The sequence below is a fragment of the Callorhinus ursinus genome, unplaced genomic scaffold (assembly GCF_003265705.2).
Source record: "Callorhinus ursinus isolate GAN/ISIS: 27379988/994484 unplaced genomic scaffold, GSC_fseal_2.0 scaffold34, whole genome shotgun sequence".
NCBI lineage: Eukaryota > Metazoa > Chordata > Mammalia > Carnivora > Otariidae > Callorhinus > Callorhinus ursinus.
The window spans coordinates 9,222,682-9,248,557 of NW_027397096.1; the positions used below are offsets into that span (position 1 = coordinate 9,222,682).

Consider the following 25,876-nt stretch of genomic DNA (forward strand, 5'->3'; position numbering starts at 1 on the left):
TGTAGGGTTAGGTTGTGTATTTGAGACCTTTCTTGTTTCTTGAGAAAGGCTTGTATTGCTATATACTTTCCTCTCAGGACTGCCTTTGCTGTATGCCAAAGATTTTGAACAGTTGTGTTTTCATTTTCATTGGTTTCCATGAATTTTTTTAATTCTTCTTTAATTTCCTGGTTGACCCATTCATTCTTTAGTAGGATGCTCTTTAGCCTCCATGTATTTGAGTTCTTTCCGACTTTCTTCTTGTGATTGAGTTCTAGTTTCAAAGCATTGTGGTCTGAAAATATGCAGGGAATAATCCCAATCTTTTGGTACCGGTTGAGACCCGATTTGTGACCTAGGATGGGATCAGTTCTGGAGAATGTTCCATGGGCACTAGAGAAGAATGTATTCCGTTGCTTTGGGATGGAATGTTCTGAATATGTCTGTGAAGTCCATTTGGTCCAGTGTGTCATTTAAAGTCTTTATTTCCTTGTTGATCTTTTGCTTAGATGATCTGTCCATTTCAGTCAGGGGGGTGTTAAAGTCCCCCACTATTATTGTATTGTTGTCAATGTGTTTCTTTGCTTTTGTTATTAATTGCCTTATATAATTGGCTGCTCCCACGTTAGGGGCATAGATATTTACAATTGTTAGATCTTCTTGTTGGATAGACCCTTTAAGTAAGATATAGTGTCCTTCTTCATCTCTTATTACAGTCTTTGGTATAAAATCTAATTTGTCTGATATAAGGATTGCCACCCCAGCTTTCTTTTGGTGTCCATTTGCATGGTAAATGGTTTTCCACCCCCTCACTTTCAATCTGGGGGTGTCTTTGGGTCTAAAATGAGTCTCTTGCAGACAGCATATGGATGGGTGTTGTTTTTTAATCCAATCTGATAGCCTGTGTCTTTTGTTTGGGGCATTGAGCCCATTTACGTTCAGGGTAACTATTGAAAGGTATGAATTTAGTGCCTGTATGGCCTGGAAGGTGACTGTTACTGTATATTGTCTGTGTTCCTTTCTGATCTATGCTGCTTTTAGGCTCTCTCTTTGCTTAGAGGACCCCTTTCAATATTTCTTGGAGGGCTGGTTTCGTGTTTGGAAATTCCTTTAGTTTTTGTGTGTCCTGGAAGCTTTTTCTCTCTCCTTCTATTTTCAGTGACAGCCTAGCTGGATATAGTATTCTTGGCTGCCTATTTTTCTCATTTAGTGCTCTGAAGATATCTTGCCAGTCCTTTCTGGCCTGCCAGGTCTCTGTGGATAGGTCTGTTGCCAATCTAATGTTTCTACCATTGTAGGTTACATAACTCTTCTCCCGAGCTGCTTTCAGGATTTTCTCTTTGTCTCTGAGACTCGTAAGTTTTATTATGAGATGTCGGGGTGTTGACCTATTATTATTGATTTTGAGAGGGGTTCTCTGTGCCTCCTGGATTTTGATGCCTGTTTCCTTCCTCACATTAGGGAAGTTCTCTGCTATTATTTGCTCCAATATGCCTTCTGCCCCTCTCTGTCTTTCTTCTTCTTCTGGGATCCCAATTATTCTAATGTTTCGTCTTATCGTATCACTTATCTCTCGAATTCTGCCCTCGTGATCCTGTAGTTGTTTATCTTTTTCCTTCTATCTTAAAGTGAGAGTGGGTACTGAAAGGAGATTGGGTAAATAAGGTGTCATAATAGCTAAGAAAGTAGTTGGAAGAAGGTTCTAGAGATCCCTTTGGAAAGCTTCGTGGCAGTTTGTTATTCACCTGGAGATCAGGAGGCAATTGCTTAAATGATACCTAATTAGGTAATCTGACCAGTTTGTAAGTTCTCTGATACAGTTGCTGCCGCCTTGTTCATTTCTATTGTGTTTAGTTCCTTAAATTTGAAATATGTCTTCTCTACCTTTATCATTGAGATCCTTAAACCAGAGAGAGTATTATAATAGCAAGTGGACTTTGGAAGTTTTTTAGTGCATTGTTTGCACTTTAATATGTGCCTGGGATCTTTTCCCACATTTTTTGGATTTACTAAGTGAAGCCTCAAATGAAAGAATCAGAGTTCTACCATAGGGGTTAATTTTGGGGGTGGCCACCCAGTTATCGATGGTTACTTGCTCTTAATTCTTTCATCTGGTGCTTTTCTTCTGCTGTGTTTTTTTTTTTCTTTTAAAGATTTTATTTATTTATTTGAGAGGAGAATGAGAGACAGAGAGCACGAGAGGGAAGAGGGTCAGAGGGAGAAGCAGACTCCCTGCTGAGCAGGAAGCCCGATGTGGGACTCGATCTCGGGACTCTGGGATCATGACCTGAGCCGAAGGCAGTTGCTTAACCAACTGAGCCACCCAGGTGCCCCTCTTCTGCTGTGTTAATGTCGGCTGCTGATTTTTCTCTCCCACCTTTCTTAACCCCAGGCCGTGGAGGATATAGAGGTCGTGGAGGCTTTCAGGGGAGAGGTGGAGACCCCAAAAGTGGGGACTGGGTTTGCCCTAATCCGTAAGTATCCTTGTTAACTCTGGCGGTAGTAGGAGTTGGGATTGGGGTTGGAGGATGCAAGAGGGGGTTCTGATTCAGTTGGAAACTATTGAACATTTTTATTTTCCCCCTTTCTCAGGTCATGTGGAAATATGAACTTTGCTCGAAGGAATTCCTGCAACCAGTGTAATGAGCCCAGACCAGAGGACTCTCGTCCCTCAGGAGGAGGTGGGTTGCTTTTTAACAGCATCTGCATGGCATTTATCTTCTGACTAGCATTAAGGGTGGTTTATGTTATCCTGTTGGCCTCACTGGTTTGCATCTCTACCTTGCAGACTTCCGGGGAAGAGGCTACGGTGGAGAGAGGGGCTACAGAGGTCGTGGGGGCAGAGGTGGAGACCGAGGTGGCTACGGAGGAGACAGAAGTGGCGGCGGCGGCTACGGAGGAGACAGAAGTGGCGGCGGCAGCTACGGAGGAGATAGAAGTGGGGGTGGCTATGGTGGAGACAGAAGTGGGGGCGGCTATGGTGGGGACCGAGGAGGCGGTTACGGTGGGGACCGAGGAGGCGGTTATGGAGGAGACCGAGGCGGAGGCTACGGTGGAGACCGAGGAGGCGGTTATGGAGGAGACCGAGGAGGTGGCTACGGTGGCGACCGAGGAGGAGGCTACGGTGGCGACCGAGGAGGCGGCTACGGTGGAGACCGAGGCGGCTATGGAGGAGACCGCAGTGGGGGGGGCTATGGAGGAGACCGTGGTGGCGGCGGGGCCTACGGTGGAGACCGAGGTGGCGGCTATGGAGGTGACAGGAGTGGGGGCGGCTATGGAGGAGACCGAGGCGGCTATGGAGGCAAAATGGGAGGAAGGTGAGTATTAGAATGTACTTGTTAACCATTTTACATCACCGCTCCTAGGCTTTAGGATCTGAACCCTTTTTGTCACATTTTCTTAAGGTCTGGTTTTTTGGAACTTGAATTTTTCATCGGAAGCGTTCTCAGTGAGGGTGGGGAAGATTCATTTAGTTTCCCATTTAGAAATTTCTAAAACTCATTGTGTTTTGGAAATTTTGTTTCAAAATCTTTATATTGGTGTGAATGTGTGTATATGAATATGTGTTATTCTTCCTCATGGCTAAAGATAATTGAGAGATAATTTAAAATTATATGTAAACCAGAGGTTCTTAATTTAAGTGAGGGGGAGCACACATTTCATGGGGGTAGGGGTGTGTTTTCTGAAATCTTATGTGTTGTGCCACCCTGTAGTTACTTCTCTGGAGATTCTGGTAATACCTTTTCCAGATGAAAATCACTGATGGTACTGATGGGAATGTGTTGTGCATGTGAATGGTGTAGAGGCAGAAAAAGTTGAACCACCAGTTGTTACACTAAGCATCTGTATGCCAGAGACAGTATAAGGTATGAGAATTAGTATAGCATGGAGTTCAGAGATAAGACTTCTCTGGGTTCAAATTCTGGCTCCACCATTTACTATGTGACCTTAGGCAAGTTACTTAACCTTATGGAGCATCAGTGTTCTCATCTATAAAATGGAGCCAGTAATACCTCCTTCGAGGAGTCATACTAGATTACTACACTATGGCAGTTCCTGGCCCATGGTAAATGCTATATAATTGTTAGCTCTTAGTAATTATTATCTTTTGAACCCTTCTTACTGTGTGGCAAATCCTGTGGAAGTATCTGTATTCTTTAGTTCTAGTCCTTCTCTCAACCCCATGAAGTAGATGTATTTCGCATTTTATGGAGTAAGAAACACTGAGTAACTTTTCCAAGGTCACATAGTAAGTGGCAGATCCAGAATTCTTACATGACAATGTTTGCTTGCTTAATTCTGTTACGCCACTCTTTTGTTTAGAGAGCTGGAATTGGCACAGTCTCTGACCTCCTGAAATACCACAGTGGTTTGGAGTCCTTATTCTAGATGGGAAGTTTTTAAGAGAGTTAATGATAGCAAAAAACTTCTTCTAGGAACTTTGTGAGTCTTAAAGCTGTTAAATTAGACCTTTATTAAGCACCTTCTAGGAGTAGAGAAATAAATTAGGTATGGTGTCATTCTTACAGAAATTGTCAAACAGACGCCATTCGCCAGCACCCTGAGGAAGTGTCTGATGCTCTCCCTTGGTAGAAAATTAGAATTTAGTCTGGCTCTTTATTTTTCATTCCTAGAAACGACTACAGAAATGATCAGCGCAACCGACCATACTGATGACTGTTTTGAATGTTCCTTTGTCTCTGACATGATCCATAGTGAAATTGCCAGAGTTTTGCCTGCTGCTTTCCTCGTGGCCTCTTCTTGGGTAGTGAAATTAAGTGACATTTGGATTTTTATTTGGGTGGGAGGGCTGGGACAATTTTTCTTTTAGAAATGTCCATTGAAATTTTCCCGTTTAGTTTCCAACCTCCTTTCCAACCCTTGAAGCTAAGTGCGTTGTAAAATATTGCCAAAATGGAAAGTGTTTTGTATTACTGCAATAAAGGCTGCTTGTTTTGTGGACTCTTGTACATTAGTGCATTGTTCTGTCACACTCAGGATTCAGCTACAGCAGACTCTAACCCTAAAGAATTAAGAGATGCATTGTTTCGTGAACTGATAATGTTAACTTTCAACAATACTGAACTCCTACTCTGTTTAGAGTAGTAGTTTGCAAGAATGACTGCATGTCAGAATTACCTGAGGAGGTTGTCAAAATTACAGATTCCTAGACCTCACCCCAGGTCTAATCAGAACTTCTTAGGTGTGGGAAGCTAGGCCTAGGAATCTATATCAAGTTTACCGGGTGGTTTTGATACAGTCCATTTAATTGCAGTTTACAGTTTTGAACCATTTATTTAGGGCAGTGTTGTAGATGCTAGGAATGTGGGGTCTAAGGGCTAGGTAGGAAGAGTAAGGATTTGACAAGCCGAGGTCCAGATACCAGTGTGCATGGTATGTTACTTAAAGAACTACCTCTCCTACCCTTAACCAAGGGTGAGGCATTGCATGAGATGCTGGATGTGTTGCCCATCAAGCAAACAGTATACAGTCTGACAAGTACTCCAAGAGGAATAAGTACAAGTTGTTTGGAAGGCTGATTGAAAGGACACTTAATCCAGTCACATGGGGTCAAGAAGGCTTGGTAAGTCTTGAGGGAAGAGTAGGAGTTGGCCAAGTATGAAGGCTGGGTGAGGAAATGGTGTTCCCAGCAGAAAACGAACGACATGAACAAATAAGTCAGGAATTAAGAGAAGAAAGAGTGAAGAACAAGCTCTGCGTTTGAGAATTGTATGTAGTGCATTGTGATTAGAGGGAGGAGTTCAAGGAGGGCCTGCAAAAGGTAAGACTGGAGCAAGCTTGGTGAGAAGGTCCTTGCATTTCATTTTTACTCTGCCTCCGAAAAGGGAGCTATTAAAAGATTTTAATCAGGGGAGTGGCCTGACCTGAGTGGCGTCAACTGAAAGATGCTTATGGCTGCCTTGTGGAGACGCTGGATTGGAAACAGAATGGTGAGCCAGGTGAGAGAGATTCTGGTCTGAGCTCAGACAGTGACTGGATGAGGAGGAGAGAACTAAATTGATTTGAGAAATGAGGGAGGGACATTTGACAGGATTTGGCTAGATGTCAGAAATTGTGGGGAGAGAAGCCAGGTTTCTGGCCTGGTAATGGGTAGATGTGCTATTCGTTTAAATAGGAGACACTGGGAAAAGGAACAGGTTTGGGAGCAAGATGAGGGGAGTGATTTCAGTAGGCAGCTGGGTGTGTAAATCTGCAGCTTAGAAAACAGTGGCACTCAACATTATGCACCCTGATTTTTTTTCTTTACTGACTTCTGTCTCCTTTGCTAATTTCTCTACTTGACCTTCACATGTTGGAAGTTTCTCAGGGCTTGTTCTGATCACCTTTGTCTTTCTGTTTACATCCATTTTTATCCTGGAAGAACTCATTCAGACTGTGGCTTTAAATACCATCTAATATAGTGATGACTACCAAATTTAAGTCTCTAGTCTTGACCTCTGCCCTTAATTCTGGATTATATTCACCTTCCTACTTGACCTAGTCTTTTTTTTTTTTTTAATTTTTTTTTTTTTATTTGAGAGGGAGCGCATGTGCACATGCCTAAGTTGGGGGGAGGGGCAGAGAGAGAAGCAGACTCCCCCTGAGCAGGGACCTGGACATGGGGCTTGACCCCGGGATTCCAGGATCATGATCTGAGCTGAAGGCAGACACTTAACCAACTGATCCACCTAAGTGCCCCTCTGCTTGACCTTTTCATTAGGATGTACTGAACAGAACATTCTTTTTTTCTTTTGGTGACTGCCGGGACTAACTAGAACTTTTGATCTCCCTTTTCAGATCAGTTTCTCTTTTCCTAGGCTTCCTCATCTCAGTAAATGTCTTCACTGTCCTCCCAGACCAGAAAGAAAACTTAAGAGTTTACACTTGATTTCTCCTTCATTCATCCTATACCTGCAGGTCTTTTTAATTCAATCTCCAAAATATATCCCGAAACCATCTTTATATTCTTGGTTACAATCCTGGTATGAACTATAATTCTTTCTCTCCTGTATAGTTGCAAAGCCTATTAATAGGTCCCCCTACACAATCTTGTTCCTCTGAAATCTGTTTTTCCCACAGCAGCCAAATGATACTGTAAAGATGTGAACTGAATGACTGTGTCGTGCCTTCTTAAAAGCCTTTCGTTGACTTTTTTTTTTTAATTTTTATTTTAAGTAGTCTCCATGCCCAATGTGGGACTTAAATTCACGACCCTGAGGTTGAGAGTCACATGCTCTACCGACTGAACCAGCTAGGCACCCCATTGACTTTTATTACACGTAGGCTATGTAGGCTATAAATTCCTTACCCTGGCTTGCAAAGCCCTTATGATCTGGCCTCTGTCTCCCTCTCCAACCTTATTATGTAACATTTATCCATACTTACCTTGCTTTAACCACATTGGTCATATTCTTAATGGTACCAAATATGCTTCTGCTTCAGTATCTTTGCATACTAGGATTCTCCTTCCTCAAATATTCACATGGCTGATTCCTTTTCACTGCAATGTTGGGTCAGATTCCAGCCCCTGTCCTTGGCCTTCCTATTTTTTTTTTTTTAAGATTTTATTTATTTATTTGACAGAGACAGAGAGGGAACACAAGCAGGGGGAGTGGGAGAGGATGAAGCAGGCTTCCTGTGGAGCAGGGAGCCCGATGTGGGGCTTGATCATGACCTGAGCTGAAGGCAGACGCTTAAGGACTGAGCCACCCAGGCGCCCCCATCCCTGGCCTTCCTATTTAAAACACTGCCTCTCTCTCAAAAAAAAAAAACAAAAAAACTGCCTCTCTCCAGTGACTCTCATATCTCCTCTTATAATGTCATCACAGTATCTGTTACTATTTGGAATGATCTTTTTGTGGTTGTCAATTTCTCTCTTCTCCATTAGAATATAAACTCCAGGAGAGTAGGGAACCTTGTCTGTCTTTCACTATTCTACCCTACTGCCTAGAACAGTGTTAGGCTCAAGAGTAGGTACTCAATGAATATTGACTAAATAAATGAATCTGTTATAGATACAGATTTGAGATTAATGAGAGCTATTAACATATAAATGGTAAAGTGCCGAGTGGATATAATTACAGTAAGACTGTCTAGAGTACTGTTCACCATCCAAGCTGTATATTAGAATTAGTGAGGAAGTTTTTTAAAACACAAGGATGCTGGGTTCCACTCCAAGACAGTGAAATCTGTTAGGCCTGGGCATTTAAAAAAATAAAAGAGCCTCAGTTGATTTTAATGGTTTGGGGAGATAGTGTGGAGAGAGAGAAGAGCCTAGAACAGGACCCTGAGAAATGCTAATACTTGAGATAATAGAAGAGGATCCTGAGATAGAGACTGGGAATGTCCAGTGAGGAATTGGTAGAACCCAAAGGAAGAGTGGATTTTAAGGAGGGAGAAGCTAGTGGTGTCAAGTGCTCAAGCCAGGCCAAGTCTGTTAAAAAAGGATAGAAAGCACTCATTTAGTGATAATGGAGGTTGTAAATTATCTTGCCACAGAGTTTCTCAACCTTGGTACTACTGACATTTGGATTGGATAATTCTTTGCTGTGGGGGGCTGCCCTGTGCATTGTAGGATGTTTAGCAGCATCCCTGACCTCTACCACAAGACACCAGTAGCAGCCCCCAGTTGTGACAATTAAAAATGTCTCCCAACATTGCCGAATGTCCTTTTGGGGGCAAAATTGCCCCTTTTGAGAACCACTGCCTTATCAAAAGCCTTTTTGGTAGAGAATTGAATTCTGAACTCAAAATGTAGTGGGATGGTAAGTAAAAGAAATTAGAGAAATGGAGACCAGTAATATGGGCAACTAAGAATCTTGCTTATGAAGGGTGGTTAGAGGGGGGGTGAGTTAAGAGGAGGAGGCATCTAGGCAGGGATGTGGGTTTGTGGGAGATTATTTTTTAAGATGGGTGAGTATTAAGCATGTTTATATACTCCTTGCAAGGAAATGGGGATAATTAATATTCACATCCCTTGAAGGAATGGTGACCAGAGCACTGGTGAAGGATTTGCCTTAGAAGAGGAGAATGCTTCTTGCATTGTTACTGGAGGTAAGGATAGTTGCAGATGCTGGTAATAATGGTAACAGATGATTAACATCTATTGGGAGGTTACCATGTGCCAGGCACTGTTACAAGCAATCTGTGTGTTAACTAATTCTCACAACAATGCTGTGAACCAAGGAGGTAAAGGAAACATTTCAGGGAAGGAGGTGAATGGTATAAATGATTTTGATTGTCACTTGGAAGGGGCTTTTCCTAGGGTACAGTGAGGAACAGAGGCACTGAGGCTAAGCAGCTTGCTGAGGATCACATCTCTAGTGTATGGCAGAGTCAGGATTCTAATCCAAGGATCTGGCCCTGTGCTCTTTACTATGTAGAAGGATGCTTATAAAAGAGGTGGCAGGAAGTTGAGGTAATTCCATCTGATGTCTTTTTCTCTTCCAAGTATAGTAAAGTGTAATGGTCTGCTGAGAGTTGCGGAATATGATAGAAGGTTTGAAGAGAATGTAGTAAATGTGAGGCTAGCAGAGACGACTTGAAACAACCTACAATTTCCTATTGTAGGAAATAGGAAAGTATGGAACCCATAAAATTGCCAGGCAACAATACAAGCTCAGTTAACATAGGGAACAAGTGTTCTGTGGGTACAGTCTGTGTGGATATGTGACTTTTCTCCATCTTTAATCAGCAACCTGCTTATAGGAACAGAGGCAGTTTGATCCAGGGTTAAGGATATTACTAGTCAGAAACTAGTAATCTGAATAAAAATTTCAAATTTGTCTCATACCTACTAGAGGTATGAGAAGAGTGAGGATAGTGGTTGATGGATGAAGTCCAGGCTTGAGTAGGAAGAAAAAAAGGAAGTTAATGAAGAATGTAGGGACATTAAGAGCATAGTGTTATTGATGAGGTTCAAAGAACTGGTAGTGGGGATAAAAAGAGCTGCATAGACAGCTTTGGGTCTGCAAGTAGATGTTCAGGATTTTGGAGATGAAGTAATGCCCGGGGATGACAGGGGCTAGGTGTGGCCATGGAAGTGGGTGGCTGAAGTGAATGGAAGGGAGGAACCTTTGTAGTTGAGATCAAGAACTGAGGAGATGGGGTATTGGATGGTTGTTACCGTCATGGTGATAGGAACACTAAGGTCCAGGCGATGAATGAGAGCAAACAGAAGTGGACCAGAGGGTGGGTTAACTGGAGATCCAAGACCCTCAGAGAAGCAGTGATTTTTATATGGAGGCATAGGGCAATGGCGACATTGAAAGGAATGGAGGAGGTTGAGCAACACCTAAGACTTTGGGAAGAGGCTAGTTCAAGGGAGAGCACCAGATTTCAGTTATAGCACAGAGATGGATGAGAATGTTGGAAGAGGAGGAGGGGGTATATGCCTTTTGTTGTTTCTGCTGCCATCGGAAAGTGTATTCAGAGGTTTCATTAGAAAGAGAGGAGGAGAGAGAAGGGGGGGGAACTTATATTTTGGATGGTGTCCAAAAAGCAATACCAACAGATCCTGTTGGCTGAGAGAAGTGGGCTTTCAGCCTTCAGAGAGAAACTGGCCACAGCGTGGATTAAGCATTTTGGTCAGAGTGTTGAATCTAGGTGGCTTTGTTACTGGGAATGCTCTAGTACATTGGTGGTGTACCAGATGGTGGGTGCTCTCTGCAGAGCTTTTTTTTTTTTATTGTTATGTTAATCACCATACATTACATCATTAGTTTTTGATGTAGTGTTCCATGATTCATTGTGCATAACACCCAGTGCTCCATGCAGAACATGCCCTCTTTCATACCCATCACCAGGCTAACCCATCCCCCACCCCCCTCCCTTCTAGAACCCTCAGTTTGTTTTTCAGTCCATCGTCTCTCATGGTTTGTCTCCCCCTCTGATTTCCCCCCCTTCATTCTTCCGCTCCTGCTATCTTCTTTTCTTTGTTTCTTAGCGTATATTGCATTATTTGTTTCAGAGGTACAGATCTGTGATTCAACAGTCTTGCACAATTCACAGCGCTCACCATAGCACATACCCTCCCCAATGTCTATGACCCAGCCACCCCGTCCCTCCCACCCCCCACCACTCCAGCAACCCTCAGTTTGTTTCCTGAGATTAAGAATTCCTCATATCAGTGAGGTCATATGATACATGTCTGCAAAGCTTTATGTTCAGTGCTGTCTTAAATCTTCTGATATGAGGATTGGTGAAACTAGGATTGAGGTGTTGAGCAGAGACTGGTATCTGGTCAAGTAATAAGACCATCCTCTAGAGAGCCAGAAATATGGAGGAGGAGGAGCAGGGGTTGGAGATCTGTGGGCAGGATTTTGCAGGAGTTGAGAGCCTGAATTATGTAGTTATTAAGCCCTTGTTTGTACCCACAGGCTGTTAAGGCCCAGGGAAATTTGGGTTAGATTGTTCATTGGCCCAAAGGTGCAGAGTGGGCAAGAGAGGAAGATCATTTTTCCCATCTTTGGTCTTTGTGCCACACTAGTGGAGGCAATGTTGCTTATACTCCAGAATAGTTTCACTACTCTTTTGGTTTTTACTTACATTTCTATGAGGCAAAACATGTATCTGGAAGTGGTGGGGTAGGTAGGAAGATACATCTGAGTGACACATATCATGTTGGATTCAGAAGAACTGGACTACTCTAGAACCTGGCGTGTGGGGAAATGGAAAGGAGCATCTATTTTACTTTGACCTTTTTCTGCTTAATGGGAAGAAGTTGACCTCACATTAGATCACTTCAGTCAGACTGGGGAAATTAATAGGGGTGGCGGGACGTTTTTAACCTCTGGTGGTCATAGGCTTACATGACAACACTGAAGAGAGGAAAAGAGAGAAAAGCAGCTCACATTTGAGTGCTTACTATGTGATGCTAGGCACTCTATTAGGATTTATATTGTTTACTCCTCAGAAGAGCTCTCTGAAGTAGTGTACATTACTCTCATTTTATTATAGGTGAGGAAACAGAAAGATTAACTTGTCCAAAGTCAAAGTTCAAGAAAGTGATGGACCCTAGGATTTAGACTTCAGATTTTTCTGACTACACAAAGTCTGGGCTTTTTCTTTTTGATGGAGGATGTAGATTGTTGGGATTGGTGTGGCAGGTCCTATTGGCAAAGGGAAACAAGCCTTTAGAACAAACAAGGGAGAAAACTGAAGCAGTTTTAGTGTAAATAGGGCCTGTCACAGAGCATGGCCCTGAGGAAGGCAGAAAGCAGGTGGTGAAGAGACAGCAGAGATGGTTGGTCTTGAGTATAATCTCGTTACCTCCTGACTACTGGGAAGTGGTAGTGAGGGGCAACATGTTAGAGGAAATGGTCTAAGAGCCAAGCTTTCCAGGATTTTCTCCTACTTTCCCTTCTGTAGCCCACTCTGGGCAGAGACTCATCAAATTCTGGGCACAAACAAGGGCTTGATTTAGGGAGGCAGGTTGGCCACTGGAGCAGCTCTGGCTCTTTCCCTTTGTGAAAAGGACATGTGGCTTGAGTGAATTAACACTCAACCAGGAGTGAGGAGACCTGAGTTTCCATGCAGCCTCTGACAAAGGGACCAGCAGTGATAGGTAGAGTGATACTCATTTATTTATGGAAGATAGGTATAGATTGTTTTCTCGGGGGAGCCTGAGACGCAACCTCAGGGAGAGAGTGGGGACTTGGGCCGAAGAACTGAGCTATTGGGAGGTTTTAGCAAGAATCTGGAGCTGCTTCCTGATCCTTGGCACCCAGGGCCCTGTGGCTGGTTCCTTGTGTTTTGGTTTAGAGAAACAGGGTGGGAAGGAAGAGGTGAGGTAGAAGGCAGAATCTCTCTGGGCATTCAGCTTTTTCTGTTGGTCTGATGTGGCTCTGGACTTTGCAATAAACAAGGGGTTCAGCTGTGCAAGTTGAAAGTCTTGGATAGTTAACTCTTCTGGGTTCTCAGGCTCTTTCCGGAACCTTGTAGGCCCTTCCTCCTCATTAGTCTTAAGTGCCTCATATACAAAGAGAACCTTGTTCTTCAGCTTGTTTTGGATCCAGGGATCAGTTGAGGCCAAGAGAGTTAATGTTTCTTGTAGCTGCATTGAAACAAAGGTCCCATGGCTGGCTCACTTCAGGCTAAGGCTAGGAGCGGAGGGGGTGCCTCAGGGAGGGAATGCTCTGGCCACAGGCCACTATGGCCCCAAGTAATGAAGTCAAGGGATAATGTCCGAGGTTCATTCCCCTTTCCTCCCTCCTGACAAAGAGGAAGTGGTGAGGATGGGTGGGAGAGGCTTAGAGGAGGGGTAGGAAAGTGGAGGAGGTGGGCGGGAATGCCTTACGCTTTTCTTCACAGCCTGGTTCTTTTCTGTGTCTAGCATGTCAAGGAGCAAGTGGAACACTTGTGGGTTGCGGATCCCCAGGACGCCCTGGCAGAGGCAGAATGAGAGTGACTAAGTAGCCAGCCTAGGAAGATGCACATCTGTGCTCTTTTTCATTCTAGTCCCCCTCTGATAACCCTGTGGCCTGGAGAGAGGGGGCATTATGGCTCCCCAGCTGAGGTATCCCTTTCTTTCCCTTTTGGGGCCACTGCATTGGGTTCCAGCGCATACTGTTCACCAGGAAGAGTCAAGACAATTCCTGCAAATTCTAAGCAACGTCTCTTATACCCATCTCCTGTCCCTTATCCCACCTACCTCCAATCCTGAAGAAGAGGTTACCCCTGAATTCCTGGTAGGGCCGGAATTCTAAAACAAGCCAGCAAACCTCCCCAAACTTTATAGCCCTTTCTGCCGCTAAGTAATTGTGCTCAGCTGCCTACTCCGCTGGCCACCAACACGTCTGGCCAGAGAAGCAGAGCTGGCCTTACCAAAGAGATGACTGCTTCCTGGCGTGCAGTGGCATTTGAGTTCATCAGTTGCCTATGTAGAAGGGAATGAGTGTGTTATCCAATTAGAGGGTAGGGGAGAAAGGCTGGTTGTTTCTTCTTGCAGCCCAGAGTGAGTCAGGCTTAAGGCCAATGAGTGATGCTAATTTCATCAATTGTTCCCTCTTGTTACTTAGGTCAGGAAAGGGGCGAGGAAGGGAAAGGCAGGTACTGCAGTTTGCCAGGAGGCACTGAATGACAATTAGGACTCACATCTGTCCAGAATTGTACTTTTTATAGATTCCTTTCATGTCCTCATCTTAATTTGAGCTCTTATATTTTATAGCAACCCTGAGTGGTAGGTATTATTGGCCCCCTTTTACAGATAAAGAAAAATCCTAGGGGTCAAAGAGTGACTTGGCCAGGGGCATAGGCAAGTGAGAAGTAAGAACTGGGATCGGATTCTCAGCTCTTTCCGACCCTGTGCCCCTTTCCCACAGCCTAGGATTTGGCTCTGGGAGCTCCCAGCCTGAGCCACTCACGCCTCCAGCAAGTTCATCATTGTAGGCTTCATCTTGAGCTCTTCCACCGTTTCAGCCACAGCCTGCCTCATAGCCTGAAGGAGGATTAAGGTGGGACAACAGAGAAAGAATACAGGAGTGTACCTTGAAGTGCTCACCAACCTTTACCGAATGTTGACCTTTGTGCTACATACGGTCCTTGTCTTGAGGAACTCATGGTCTGGTAGGGGAAGCAGACAAGTGAGTATGCAGTCACACTACCGTTCTAAGTGTTACAACTGAACTAACTGTAGGGTGAACATAGGAGGGTCTCCTTAGTCCAAGTATCAGCAAGATTTGCTGGAAGAAGTGATGCCTCAGCTGAAGCCTGAAAGGTGGATAGCAGTTAACCAGTAGAGGGCTGGGGGCGGGATGACTTTTTGGGCAGAGTGGAGGGCATGTACAAAAGCTTAGAGGCAGGAGAGAGCACACAGAGGTTGGGGAACAGAAAATATTTCAGTTTAGCTAGGTGACCACAGTGAGACCCTTCAAAGTGGGGTACTCTGAGGAATTACACTGGGATAACAGGTATAAATGAGGACAAGGTCATTTTTAAGCTTAGCTGGTGTGTGGCCCTGAGCAGGAGTGGGGAGAGAGAGATGAAGCTAGAGAGGGAAGCAGGCCTTGAGTGGTAAAGGGCAATGTAAGCCTTCCTGAGGGCATTGGGGAGCTACTGAAAAGTTTTATGCAGAGGTGAGACACAATCTGATTTACATTTTAGAAAAATGTCTTTAGAAGTTCTGTGGCTGGTTCTGTAACAAGCTACAAAAAGATGAAAGCAAAGGAGCACAGAGGAAAGCAGGATTCATTCTGTTGGAGGTGATTTGGGAAAGGTTCCCATAGAAGGTGGACTGGCCTTGCAGGAGCAATCACTGTGACAGGGCAGAAGGAGGGAGGCGTGAATAATAGCATGAGGCAATTTTTACCTTGCAGAGGGAGGGAGGGATGACTTGGCACTTTTCGCTGAGAGAACTGCCTGAGCAAAAGCAAGGTGGCTTGAAAACATGCGCAGTATTAGAGGAACAGGGAGTGCTTTAGTGCCTTAGAGTGAATATGATACTTTGTGGGGCAGTGTGGTGGGAGCCAAGCTGTGGGAGGTCGTCAGAGAAGAGAAAGGAGGAGGGTTTGGGCTGCCTGGGCTTGGGAGCTTTGGTCTCACTTACAAGGAAAGGTTCATTATATGTCTTCCTCCAGAGCAGGTCAAATGTGAATCCCTCCAGCTCTTGTGCCTGGATCTTTTCCAGCCCAATGGCCTTGAGCATCTGGGTGGCTTCAAAGCGGTGCTGAGAGCAGAGGTGGGAAGGTATAAAGGGTAGACTCTCTTCCTTATCCCTCACCCCTGTGCTAGTGCTGGAGAAAGAAGGGTCCTAGGCAGTCGGAGAGCTTACCTCCAGGACACTAGAATAGCACAGCTGGTCTAGAATGGCCCTGGTGACTGTGGCTGTGTGTACATGCATCATCTTGACCAGCATCCTGAGTGCCTGTGGGGGGCAGGCAGGGTAGGGTGGGGTGTACAGGGCCAAGAGGCATCTGGGTGGCCAGGTAGGCTTGAGGGCTGAGCCTAAAACTCATGGGGAACAGATGGGGTCTGTCTCCTGCCTCCTCGCCTTTTGAGTGAGAACCTCAGTTCATGTGGGCACATACGTGCACATTTATAAATGAACGTTCATACAAATCAAATATATACAGACACATGGACACTCACACATCTATGTGACCCCGTACTCATGCATATACATATTCATAGACACACAGGGCCCCGCAGTGCTCCCTGCTGAGACTTCTTTTCTCTGGTTGAGTATGACGGGGTCCAGACTATACCAAAGTCAGCACTGGCCTCTGGTTCCCCAGTGCTCCCCAGGGAGCCCAGCCTCCTGCCCTTCACACCTTCATCTGCTGGGCTTTGGACCCTTGGCTCAGGCACTGCAACAAGAACTCTTGAGCTGTGTTGCTGCAGGGCCTCAGGAAACCCAAGCACAGGGCTGCCTCCACAGCTGCTTCGTCCGATGACTTATGTATCAGCATCTGCAGCACAGGTACCAACTTCTCTTCATCCCCGACCTGAGTCCTCTGAGGGAGACAAGAAGTGAAATGGGCAGGGGGACTATGTCTTTAGCCAGGCTTTGTTAAGAGGGCAATTCACTGCCATTTCCACAGCATTGTCCCTCCTCCCCAGAATGAATCTCATGTCCTCAGATTATTTTACCCACTTCCCCTTATTTTTGTTGTCCTCTACTTGCTCCTAGGTCTTATCTCATTTCTCTACGACTTTATCTTGTGGACGGATGAATGTCACTCTCGAGCACTTCTGCTATCTTAATTCCTGACATTTAAAAAAATACACACGTCATTGCTCCTTCTGTTCTCCAATAATCTTGTCCTTGTCCAACATTCTATGTCAACCATTAATTTTCACAGAGAGGTTTTTATCATTATCTCTTACTGTGACTTCTCCATGATCTCCGTTTCACGGATCCCACTCTCTGACCATCACCTCCTATCTTTCCAGCTCCTATCTTGCCAATAATTATTGGACTTCCACAAGGATTAACAGTCCACTGAGCACCTTTTCATTGCTCCTCATTTTCTTCCCTCTCTACCCAGCTTAAACTCCATGGTCCTACTATAGTCACTTGCTTGCCTTACTCAACTCCTTTACCGCCTCTTGCTTCATTGTAGTCAACTCTCGACTTACTCTGTGCCTGCACCTCCTGGATAAAAGCACACGGTTATGATGACTGATCTCACTTTGAATGTGTGAACACAAACCTCGTGTAGACCCTTAGTGCTACCTAGTAACCATACTGTTTTTCCATGGGCAGTTCTTTTTCCCGCGCTCCTGATTCACACCCTGTCCTCTGGAACCTCCAACACTTCTTCCTCCATTCTTAACTCTCAGCTGATGACCTTGTTTCCTACTTTATTGAGCAAATATAAGCAACTGGAAAAGAAGTTCCAGAGGCACCTACCACCATTTCTGTCCAACACCTGCAGCCATATATTCTTCCCTGCTCTTATTAGTATAGACTCTGGCCATCTCCACTTGTGTGTTAGACCTCATCTCTTTATACCTAATCACAACTCTTTATTCTCTCTTCCAAGTTATCATTTTTCTAACTACTGGACCATAGAAACATGCTATTATTTTTCTTTTTTCTTAAATCAACCCCTGGTGCCAGCTACAGTCCTTGCCAGCAAAACTTGGAAAGTTGTCCATTCTTGCCATCTCTAATTTCTTTCCTCCCGTTCACTCTTAAACTCCTTCTGTCAGACCTACACTGCCATGACCCCACCAGACTTGTTAAGATAATCAAGGATTCCTACATTGTTAATCTGTGTATCAGTTCTCAGTCCTTATATTATTTGATGTGGTTGATTTGTTTCCTTTCCTTGATATATGTTCTTCACCTGATTTTCAGAATACCATACTCTTGGGTTGTCTTCCTACCTGATGGCCTGCTGTCATTATTTACTGGTTTTTCCTCTTCTCCCTGAGCTCTTAATATTGGGATGCCCCAAGATTTCCTACTTGGTCCTTAGTGATCTCATCTAATTGAATGACATTAAAGGCTGTCTATATGCCAACAACTCATAAATTCCTTTCTCTGGTTCAGACTTCTAAACTCAAAATCGTGTGCTCGCTTTGGCAGCACATATACTCAACTCAAAATTGTACATACAACTCTACCTGCTGTCTCTGTTGGAGGTCCAGTAACATCTTGAACATAACTTGTCCAAAACTGGACTTCTGATATTACCTCCAAACCTGTTCCACTTGCAACTTTATCCATCTTGGTTAATAACAACTCCATCCTTTCAGCCACTAGGCCAAAAACCTTGGCTTCATCCTTGTTTCCTCACTGGCTTTTGTAGCTCACATTCAACCTGTCAAGAGTTTTACTAATCCCACTACGACCACCGTGATCCATGCCACCATTATATCTCACCAGGATTGCTTCAGTAGCCCCTAATTGGTCCACCTGCTTCCACCTGATGCCCCACCCCCACCTCCCATCTTTTCTCAGCACAGCAGAGTGAACCTTTTGAAATGTAAGTTAGATTATGTCACTGCTTTGTTCCTTACTTCAGACAAAGTAGAAGTCCAAGTGCTTGAAGTTGTCCAGAAAGCAATGATTTAGTATGATTTAGTCGATCTAGATCTAGTATAATTGAGTCTCCTGTTAACTACTTTGACCTACCTTCATTTTTACTACTTTCTCTATTTCCACTCCGCTGCAACCACTCTGGCCTCCTTGCTGTCCCTGGACCAATGCCAAGCACCCTCCTGCCTTAGAGCCTTTGCACCAATTGGCCCTTCTGCTGGGAATGCCTTCTCTCAGATATCTGCAAGGCTAACACCTTCACCTTCTTCGGGTCTTTGCTCACATGACACCTTCTAAATGAAGCCTTCCCTCCCTTCTGTGTTTAAAACTGCAGCTTAGTCCCATCCCCACTTGGCATTCCTGATCATCCTCACCCTGCTACCTAATTTTTCCACTGCACTTGTCACCTCTAACATACTATATAATTAAGTTTACTGGTTATTATATGTCTCCCCAACTAGAAGGTAAGCTCCACAAGAGCAGGGGATCTTAGTCTGTTTGGTTCACTGATGTATCTTAAGGGCCTGGGACAGTGCCTGGCATGTGATAGCTGATTTAAAATATATATTTTTGTTGAGTAAATGGATGAATGATGACTTCTATTTCACATGGAACAGTGATGGGCTCAAAGTAAGAGGACCCTAAAAGGGAAAAAATTTGAGTAGTGTTGCAGACTCTCTTGATCCCTTTCCCCTCTTGAGAGAGGTTTTTTCTTTAGTAGGTTATTTTAAGGATGATAATGGTTACCATTTAAAAAGCACAGGCATTGAACGAAGTGCTTTACATACATTATCTCATTTAATCTTCTTAACAATGCTATAATTACTATCCATTTTGTTTAATCTGTTGATGAATTTTTATTGAAAAATAGAAAAATTTATTGAAAAATTTTATTGAAAAATAGCTTGTTGTATCAGTATAGTTAACGTACAGCGTTCTGTTAGTTTCAATTTAGTGATTTAGCAGTTCTGTACATTACTCAGTGCTCATCCTGATGAGTGTGACTCTCCCCCATTTTGGAAATGAACAGACCGCGGCACTGAGAGCTGGCTTGTCAGGGGTTGTGTGACTCCTACGTGGCCCTGCCAGCGCTTCTATTCAGGGAAACTGTTCCACAGGGAACTCCACGAGGGCAGTGTCTTCTCCCATCAGGGCTAGGAGCTAGGGATTACCTTCTCCCTGACCTAACCCCAGCCAGCACCATCAATTACCTTGTCCTACCCTGCCCCAGTTACTGACTCTTCTCCCAATCACCTTGTCTTTGGGGACAGCAGCCCAGGAGTTCAGAGCCTCTCGTAGCCCTGTCAGAGAATCCATCCTTTGCCCCTCATTTTGCCCCTTCAGCTGTGTGATGAGAACCTGGATCACGTGCTTACTCAGGCAGCCTGGACAAGGGAGGTCCTTGGGTCAGGGCAGAGCCTCAGGGACTGTTCCTCTCTGCCAGGACCTATTTGACTCCACTGTGCCCTCGAGACAGAAGTTCTAAGTACTGGATCCCCACGTGTTGCCCGTCCTCCCAGGACACTGGTGCAGCTGGCTGAGCATGGCTGGAGTTCCAGGGACCCACCCACTCCCTCCCAATCTCTTCTCCTTTTCACCCCACTTTCCTCTCTCTGCCCACAGTACTAGGCTAGCTCCCAGATCCTGCCAAATGCTAGGTAGAAGTGGGGTGTCCTTACCCAAAGGGGAAAGGGGCTGCACTGCTTCCTTTCTCACTTTCTCCCACTTGCCCCTCAGGGAGGGGACATACTCACCCAGCATGGCCAGGCTTCGACAGGCCTCATACTTGACTTTCTCTGGACCGGTTTGGGCCTGATTTAAGAGGCAGGTGGTGGAGATATGCCATAAGGTGATGGAATGTCAGAGCGTTAAGAATCATCTCAGCTTAACTTTTCATTTACAAGTGAGGAAACCGAGGCCTAGAGAGTGACCTTCTAAGCTCAAACAGAGTACAACAGGCAGGATGGTGCAGTGGAAGGAACACAGCTCGGGAGTAAGACTTTTGTTCCGATCCCTATCTGGTATCTAGTAGCCATGGGACCTTGGGCAAGTCACTTGGCTCACTCTCAGAGCTTCCATTTTTTTGTTTTAAGATTTTTTTTTTTTTTTGACAGAGAGAGAGGGAACACAAGCAGAGGGAGTGGGAGAGGGAGAAGCAGGCTTCCCGCTGAGCAGGGAGCCTGATGTGGGGCTCGATCCCAAGACCCTGGATCACGACCTGAGCCGAAGGCAGATGCTTAACAACTGAGCCACCCAGGCGCCCCACAGAGCTTCCATTTTATCATTAGAAAAATACAGACACAAATGTCTATTCCCAGTTTGTAAGATTTAAATGAGGATATGGATAAGAACGCATGTTCCCCATTATAAGTTGGCCTATAAGCACGGGGCATTGATTCAGTTAAGGTAGAGAATGAACTCAGTCCCAGTTCTTTTCTGCTTTTCAGTTGAGGATCTTTTCTGTTCAACAGAGGGCAACTTCAGATTCCCCCAGCCCCACCAAGCTGCCCTTCAAGAAAGCCAAGGGCATGAGATGGGGCATGCTGCACACTGGCAGCTCTCTCCTCACTGCATCTGACCCAGCATCCTTGCACCTTGGCGAGCCTTGTCTGTGCCCCTGTGCCCATGCTCCACATACCTCAGACCCCGTTTCCTCCTCTCATGAGCTCCATGCAGCCCTAGACTCACCACCTGCCGTAGTGCCTCTATGACAAACTTGTCACTGACACCCAGGCATCCCAGAGCCTGCAAGAACAGGGGGTGGAAGAAAGGGAAGAGAGCTCAGATACCACCCCCATGAGTTTCAGCCTCTGGACACAGCTGGAGTTTTGTCTTGGAATGCACCTCCCCCACCCCAAGCATCTTTCTGCTCCCCAGCTCAGCCAACTCCTACCTGTGGCCATGCTCCACCACCCTTGCTGTCTCTCACCTGTGCTGCATAGAACTGCTCATGCTCTCTGGGAGATTCTAGGCTTTTGGTGAGTTCCTGCCCATCCAAGGGAGCCAGTGGAGAGGAAGAAAGGGATAAATACAGTTGTAGAACTTCAAACAGAGAGGAGCTCATCCAATCCCTTTTCCTTTCCTCCCTCCATTTTGTAGGCAGGGACTGAGGGCTGAAGGATAATGTGAGCCCAAGGTAAGGGCACCCACAGAAAGGGAGTCTCCCCAGTCTCCCTCCCACCGTGGTCCCTGACCTTTAATCTTTGCCACTTCAGGGGGTTCCCAGTAGGGTCTGAGGGCTTGGACGCCATCCGAGATTTTATAGTCAACTTGCTCATAGGGAGATGGAATTTTTGGATGGGCGTGCCCTCTTTGAGTTGCCTATGTGAGAAATTGCACAGGCAGCCTTGGTCCCCTTGTTCCCTCCCTCGTACTTCACAAACCTTCCTCTGCCCTTGGTCCTCAGCCCAGCTCAGAGATGGGACCAGAGGAAGACAGATGCCCCGCCTCCTACCCCAGGCTCCTCTCTGGGATCTGTAAGCTGGATTTGCCCCACCCCCTACCCCACTCCTTCCTTCTCCTTCCTCTCTTTCCTAGAAGGTATGAAGGGTGTGGAGAATAGGGAGGAGCAAAGCACACCTGGGGTGATCTCTCATTTTCCACAACATTTTCTGGGCATCCCGTTCTTGTCGCTGATCATACAGAGTGTGCCAGTGTGTGTAGATCTCAGGCTTCTTGAAGTAGCAGTAAGGCACTGAATGTGGCTTGCTCGGGTGCTGCCTCCAGCACTCTGGGCTTGGGGGAAACTCTTCCTTTGGCATCTGGGGGGTGTGAATGGCACAGCAGTGGGAGGGCATATTCCTCAGCCAGGAAAAAGACCAGGATAAGAAGGGACTAGGTGAGAGGGATGCCCTTTAGTCTCTCAGCTAGAGTCAGAGACCTCCTACCCATTGTGTGACTTGGGCAAGTGACTTCACCCACCAAGATCTCAGTCTTCTCATCTGCAGAATGGAGCTAATAATCCTTGTTTTTTCTGTAGCCCTTGTTGCGAAGAACAAATGAGATCAAGATTGTGAAGCCCTTGTTGATCTGTAAGCCAATCCGAGTACACTGGTTATTTGAGGATTTCGAAGCACTTTGAAAAGGCTCTGGGTGGCTCTGTCGGTTACGCGTCTGCCTTCGACTCAGTCATGATCCCAGGGTCCTGGGATCGAGTCCCGCATCGGGCTCCTTGCTCAGTGGGGACCCTGCTTCTCTCTCTGCCTGCCGCTCCCCCTGCTTGTGCTCTCTCTCTCTCTCTCTCTCTGACAAAATAAATCAATCTTAAAAAAAAGAAAAGAAAAGGCAAGGGGTGAGGGAGATGTGAAGAGGGGAAAGACAGGCTATTCATTCAGGCATGCAGCAGATACTCACCGAGCACCTGCTAAGTGCCAAGCACTGTGCTAGGTGCTGGGGAGGCAGTTATCATCCCTGCCCTTCGTGGAACTTCACAGTTTAGTTGGAAAAGCAGAATTTCCTTAAACAACCTATCTCTTAGACGGTCGTGAAACTGCAGCTGTGATTGTAGTGGAGGGTGGTGGGTGGGTCAGGGGACTTTCTCCGCAGATTTGGCTAGAATTCCCTCCTATCTCTGCCCCAGCCTTTGTCAGAGTCAGTTCTCTGAGCAACAAGAGGGGCTCCAGCCAGTGTTTTTCCCTGTGGTGATGGAGAAGATCATAGTAAAGGTTGTCAGATGACTGCCATGATTTCAGAAAGTGGAGTATTGACTCGTAATGAGTAGGGATGTCAATGATTTAGTGAGAACCAAGCAAATAAAAAAAAAACAAAACAGGACGCCCAGGTAAATTTAGATTTTAGGTATTGGATACCATATTTGGGACATATTTATACAAGAAGTTACTTATCTGAAATTCAAATTTAGTTGGGCATCCAGTATTCTATCTGGCAACTCTAACTATGAGGATCCCCGCATTAATGAATAAAAATGACTCCTTATTAAGCACTGCCTACGTTAAGCCCAGGCCTTACAGATAGTAGCTCATAGCATCTCCACGAATGGAGCGGGACAGGGGTTGGCCTGTGACTGAGGAAGCTCCTGAGGCCCCGGGGGCGGGGGGCAAGTGACTTGTCCAAGGTCACACAGAACTAGTGGCAATCCCAAGGATGAGTGTAAGGGTTCTGTGACCTGGCCTTAGAGGAAAGGGGCAGTCTGCTGCCCCTCCCATTTTAACAAAGCTTCCGGGGCGGGGAGGGGCAAAAGTTAGGGGTCTTACCTGGTAGCAGGACAAGGGCAGGTGAACAGGAGCCGTGACTTTTCTGAGTTCTGTGGTACAAATGGTGGGCTAAGAATCATCCAGTCAGGCATTCATTTATTCAGCATTTAGTGAATGCTGCATGTTAGAATTATTTGGGGGAACTTTTAACCTGCCTTGGCCCTACATCAGACTAATTGAATCTGATGCTCTGGGGATAGGGCCTAGGCCTTTCAGAAAGCTCCCCAGAGGATTCTAATGTGCAGCTGATGGTGAAAACCAGTGGTCTCGTTCAGTGGTTCTCAGACTTGAGTGTGTTGTAGGATCACCTGGAGAGCTTCCTTTTTTTTTTTTTTGTTATGTTAATCACCATACATTCCCCTGGAGAGCTTCTTAAAACCAATTTCTGGCACTCATCCTGAGTATAGATTCAGCAGATCTGGGGTGGGGGCTGGGGATTTGCCTTTCTAACAAGATACTGATGCTGTTCATCCTGGGACCGCACTCTGAGAACCACGGATCTAGCTGGTGAGACAGAATTGTTTACTAGTGATTAACAAAGGGAGACAAATGTGAGGATACGGGCACAGGTGGTACAAATGAGGCCCCTAACCTGGCTGGGAGGATCAGGGAAGGTTTCCCAGAGGCTCAGTCTTTAATCCACGTTGGGGTTAGCCCGATAGATAAGGGGGAAGAGCGCTAGACACGAGGAATGACTTCTTTCAAAGACCGGGAGGTGGGGAGTTGGGTAGAGAGCAGGGTGCAGATGTGGGAGCGGAAGCTAGAGAGACAGATGTCCCATCTTTGCGGGTCGTGGAGACTTATCTTGAAGGCCTTGGGGAGGCACCAAGTGTCCAGTGGCCTGCCCTGACCCTTCCTGTGGGTTTGCTGCACTCACCAGACCCCTGTCTTGGGAAAGGGAGCCAGGGAGCTTTTCTTTTCAGGCCCCACCCTTGACTTTGTTCCTGTCTGTTCCAGCCTCACCTTTGGTCCTTTCTGGGTATTCCAGCCATGGGTACTTGAACATGGACCTGGAGATGTCAAAGATATCAGTTGATTTTTCATAGGCCATCCTCCTCTTCTTCTGGTGAGGCCAGAGGGAACCTAGGTGGGGCCATGCAGGGCTGTTGGGAGCGTGGGGGCACAGCTGGGAGAGACCTGTCCTCTGTGGCACAAGGGGAACTGGTGAGGGACTGGGGCTTCTGCGGGTAGAATCTTCTGAGTGTTGAGCAACCAGATCTCCTAGGTAAATGGAAGACTCCAGTTCCATTCTTGAGCCCCGCCCCCCCAGCCCCCACCCCTGGGGTCTCCTGGCCTGTGGCCTTGAGCTAGTCACCTGACCTCCGGGAGCTTCCGTTTCCTCATCTGAAAAGTGGGAAAGTCATGCCTGTCTGGGAGCCAGAGGGGCTGTGGTGAGGCATGCACGGGAAAGAAAGTCAAAGCATTTGGTGAACTGTCAAGCGCACATCAGCCCATGGGAGGGGCAGGGATGGTTCTTAGGATTAGTCATCAGGAAAATGGCAGGAGCGGGAAAACCCCGTTTGTACACACACGTCCCTGCCTGGCTGCAAGAGACTGAGCTCTTCCCTGTGTGGTGAGGGAGCTGCCTTCCGTACCTCCTACTTTTACATATGCTGTTCCCTCCACCTGTCAGGCCTTTCCTACCTGCTAAACTGTTTCTCCAATCTTCCAAACCTCATTTAAATGCTGTCTCATCTCTGACATCTCTTTTCTCCCCCAGGCACCCTGCCTCACCTCCTTCAGTGGTGTCATCCCCCCCGCCCCTCCCACTCCCAGTGTGACCACAGCTTTTTGAACCGTTGCTTCCCTTTAGGTGTTTATCATATGTTTAATCTGCCTAAAGTTAAAGATTGTGGCTTGTGGCTCATTCATCTCTCTACCCGCCAACCTCCCATGCCTGACATAGTGCCTGTCACACATCAGCGAGCTCGCTGTGGCAAGAAAATCTGGACCGTCAGGCCATCAGACTCAACATCACCAGTAAACCAACATGTACCCTGATGTGCTGCACTGAGAAACCCAGTGTCACCCATGTGGTGTCCCTGCCAGAAATGTTTAACCCGAATCCAATTATAAGGAAACAACCAGGCAAATCCAAACTTAGGGAACATTCTACAAAGATTTTATATGAACTCCTAATAAAATACTTGAAGTCACACAAAAAAAGTCTGCTAACGAACACTAAAAAAGACAGGACAGT

The 25,876-nt window shown here is 45.9% G+C and overlaps 2 protein-coding genes across 12 annotated transcripts in view; one reads left to right on the forward strand and one right to left on the reverse strand.

The window, feature by feature from the left end:
* TAF15 (TATA-box binding protein associated factor 15) overlaps positions 1-4,949 on the forward strand; it is a 34,673-nt gene extending 29,724 nt beyond the window's left edge. Inside the window, exons 13-16 of the mRNA XM_025851161.2 lie at positions 2,372-2,453; positions 2,572-2,660; positions 2,768-3,296; positions 4,614-4,949. Of these exons, the coding sequence (XP_025706946.1) occupies positions 2,372-2,453; positions 2,572-2,660; positions 2,768-3,296; positions 4,614-4,653 (740 nt within the window). The 3' untranslated portion in view covers positions 4,654-4,949. The remainder of the gene's footprint in view (positions 1-2,371; positions 2,454-2,571; positions 2,661-2,767; positions 3,297-4,613) is intronic.
* A 6,966-nt stretch (positions 4,950-11,915) lies between these two features.
* On the reverse strand, positions 11,916-24,858 carry HEATR9 (HEAT repeat containing 9). Of its 11 annotated transcripts, none has more exons than XM_073879456.1 (16): positions 24,640-24,858; positions 23,677-23,726; positions 22,043-22,224; positions 21,658-21,784; positions 21,393-21,449; positions 21,152-21,208; positions 20,218-20,275; positions 19,718-19,848; positions 16,248-16,430; positions 15,749-15,841; positions 15,524-15,643; positions 14,343-14,416; positions 13,804-13,855; positions 13,277-13,363; positions 12,801-13,033; positions 11,916-12,089 (listed from the first exon to the last, which is right to left on the reverse strand). In XM_073879456.1, the coding sequence occupies exons 1-16, from the start codon at positions 24,725-24,727 to the stop codon at positions 12,023-12,025; spliced, it is 1,659 nt and encodes a 552-aa protein (XP_073735557.1). In that variant the 5' UTR covers positions 24,728-24,858; the 3' UTR covers positions 11,916-12,022. The 11 variants fall into 11 exon arrangements, with proteins under 11 accessions (XP_073735557.1, XP_073735561.1, XP_025707140.1 ...); XM_073879460.1 differs by lacking the exon at positions 11,916-12,089 and adding an exon at positions 24,483-24,564 and having other exon boundaries at positions 12,565-13,033; positions 23,677-23,728; XM_025851355.2 differs by lacking the exon at positions 11,916-12,089 and having other exon boundaries at positions 12,565-13,033.
* Between the last annotated feature and the right edge of the window lie 1,018 nt (positions 24,859-25,876).

Coding starts and splice junctions, on each gene's coding strand:
- HEATR9 (XM_073879460.1), bottom strand. CDS start 24,727: ATGGCCTATGAAAAATCAACTGATATCTTTGACATCTCCAGGTCCATG. Junction 19,849..20,217: donor TCGAAGCCTGGCCATGCTGG/GTGAGTATGTCC, acceptor TCCCTTGTCCAG/GCTGCCTGAGTAAGCACGTG. Junction 16,431..19,717: donor CTGCTGTCCCCAAAGACAAG/GTGATTGGGAGA, acceptor TGTCTCCCTCAG/AGGACTCAGGTCGGGGATGA.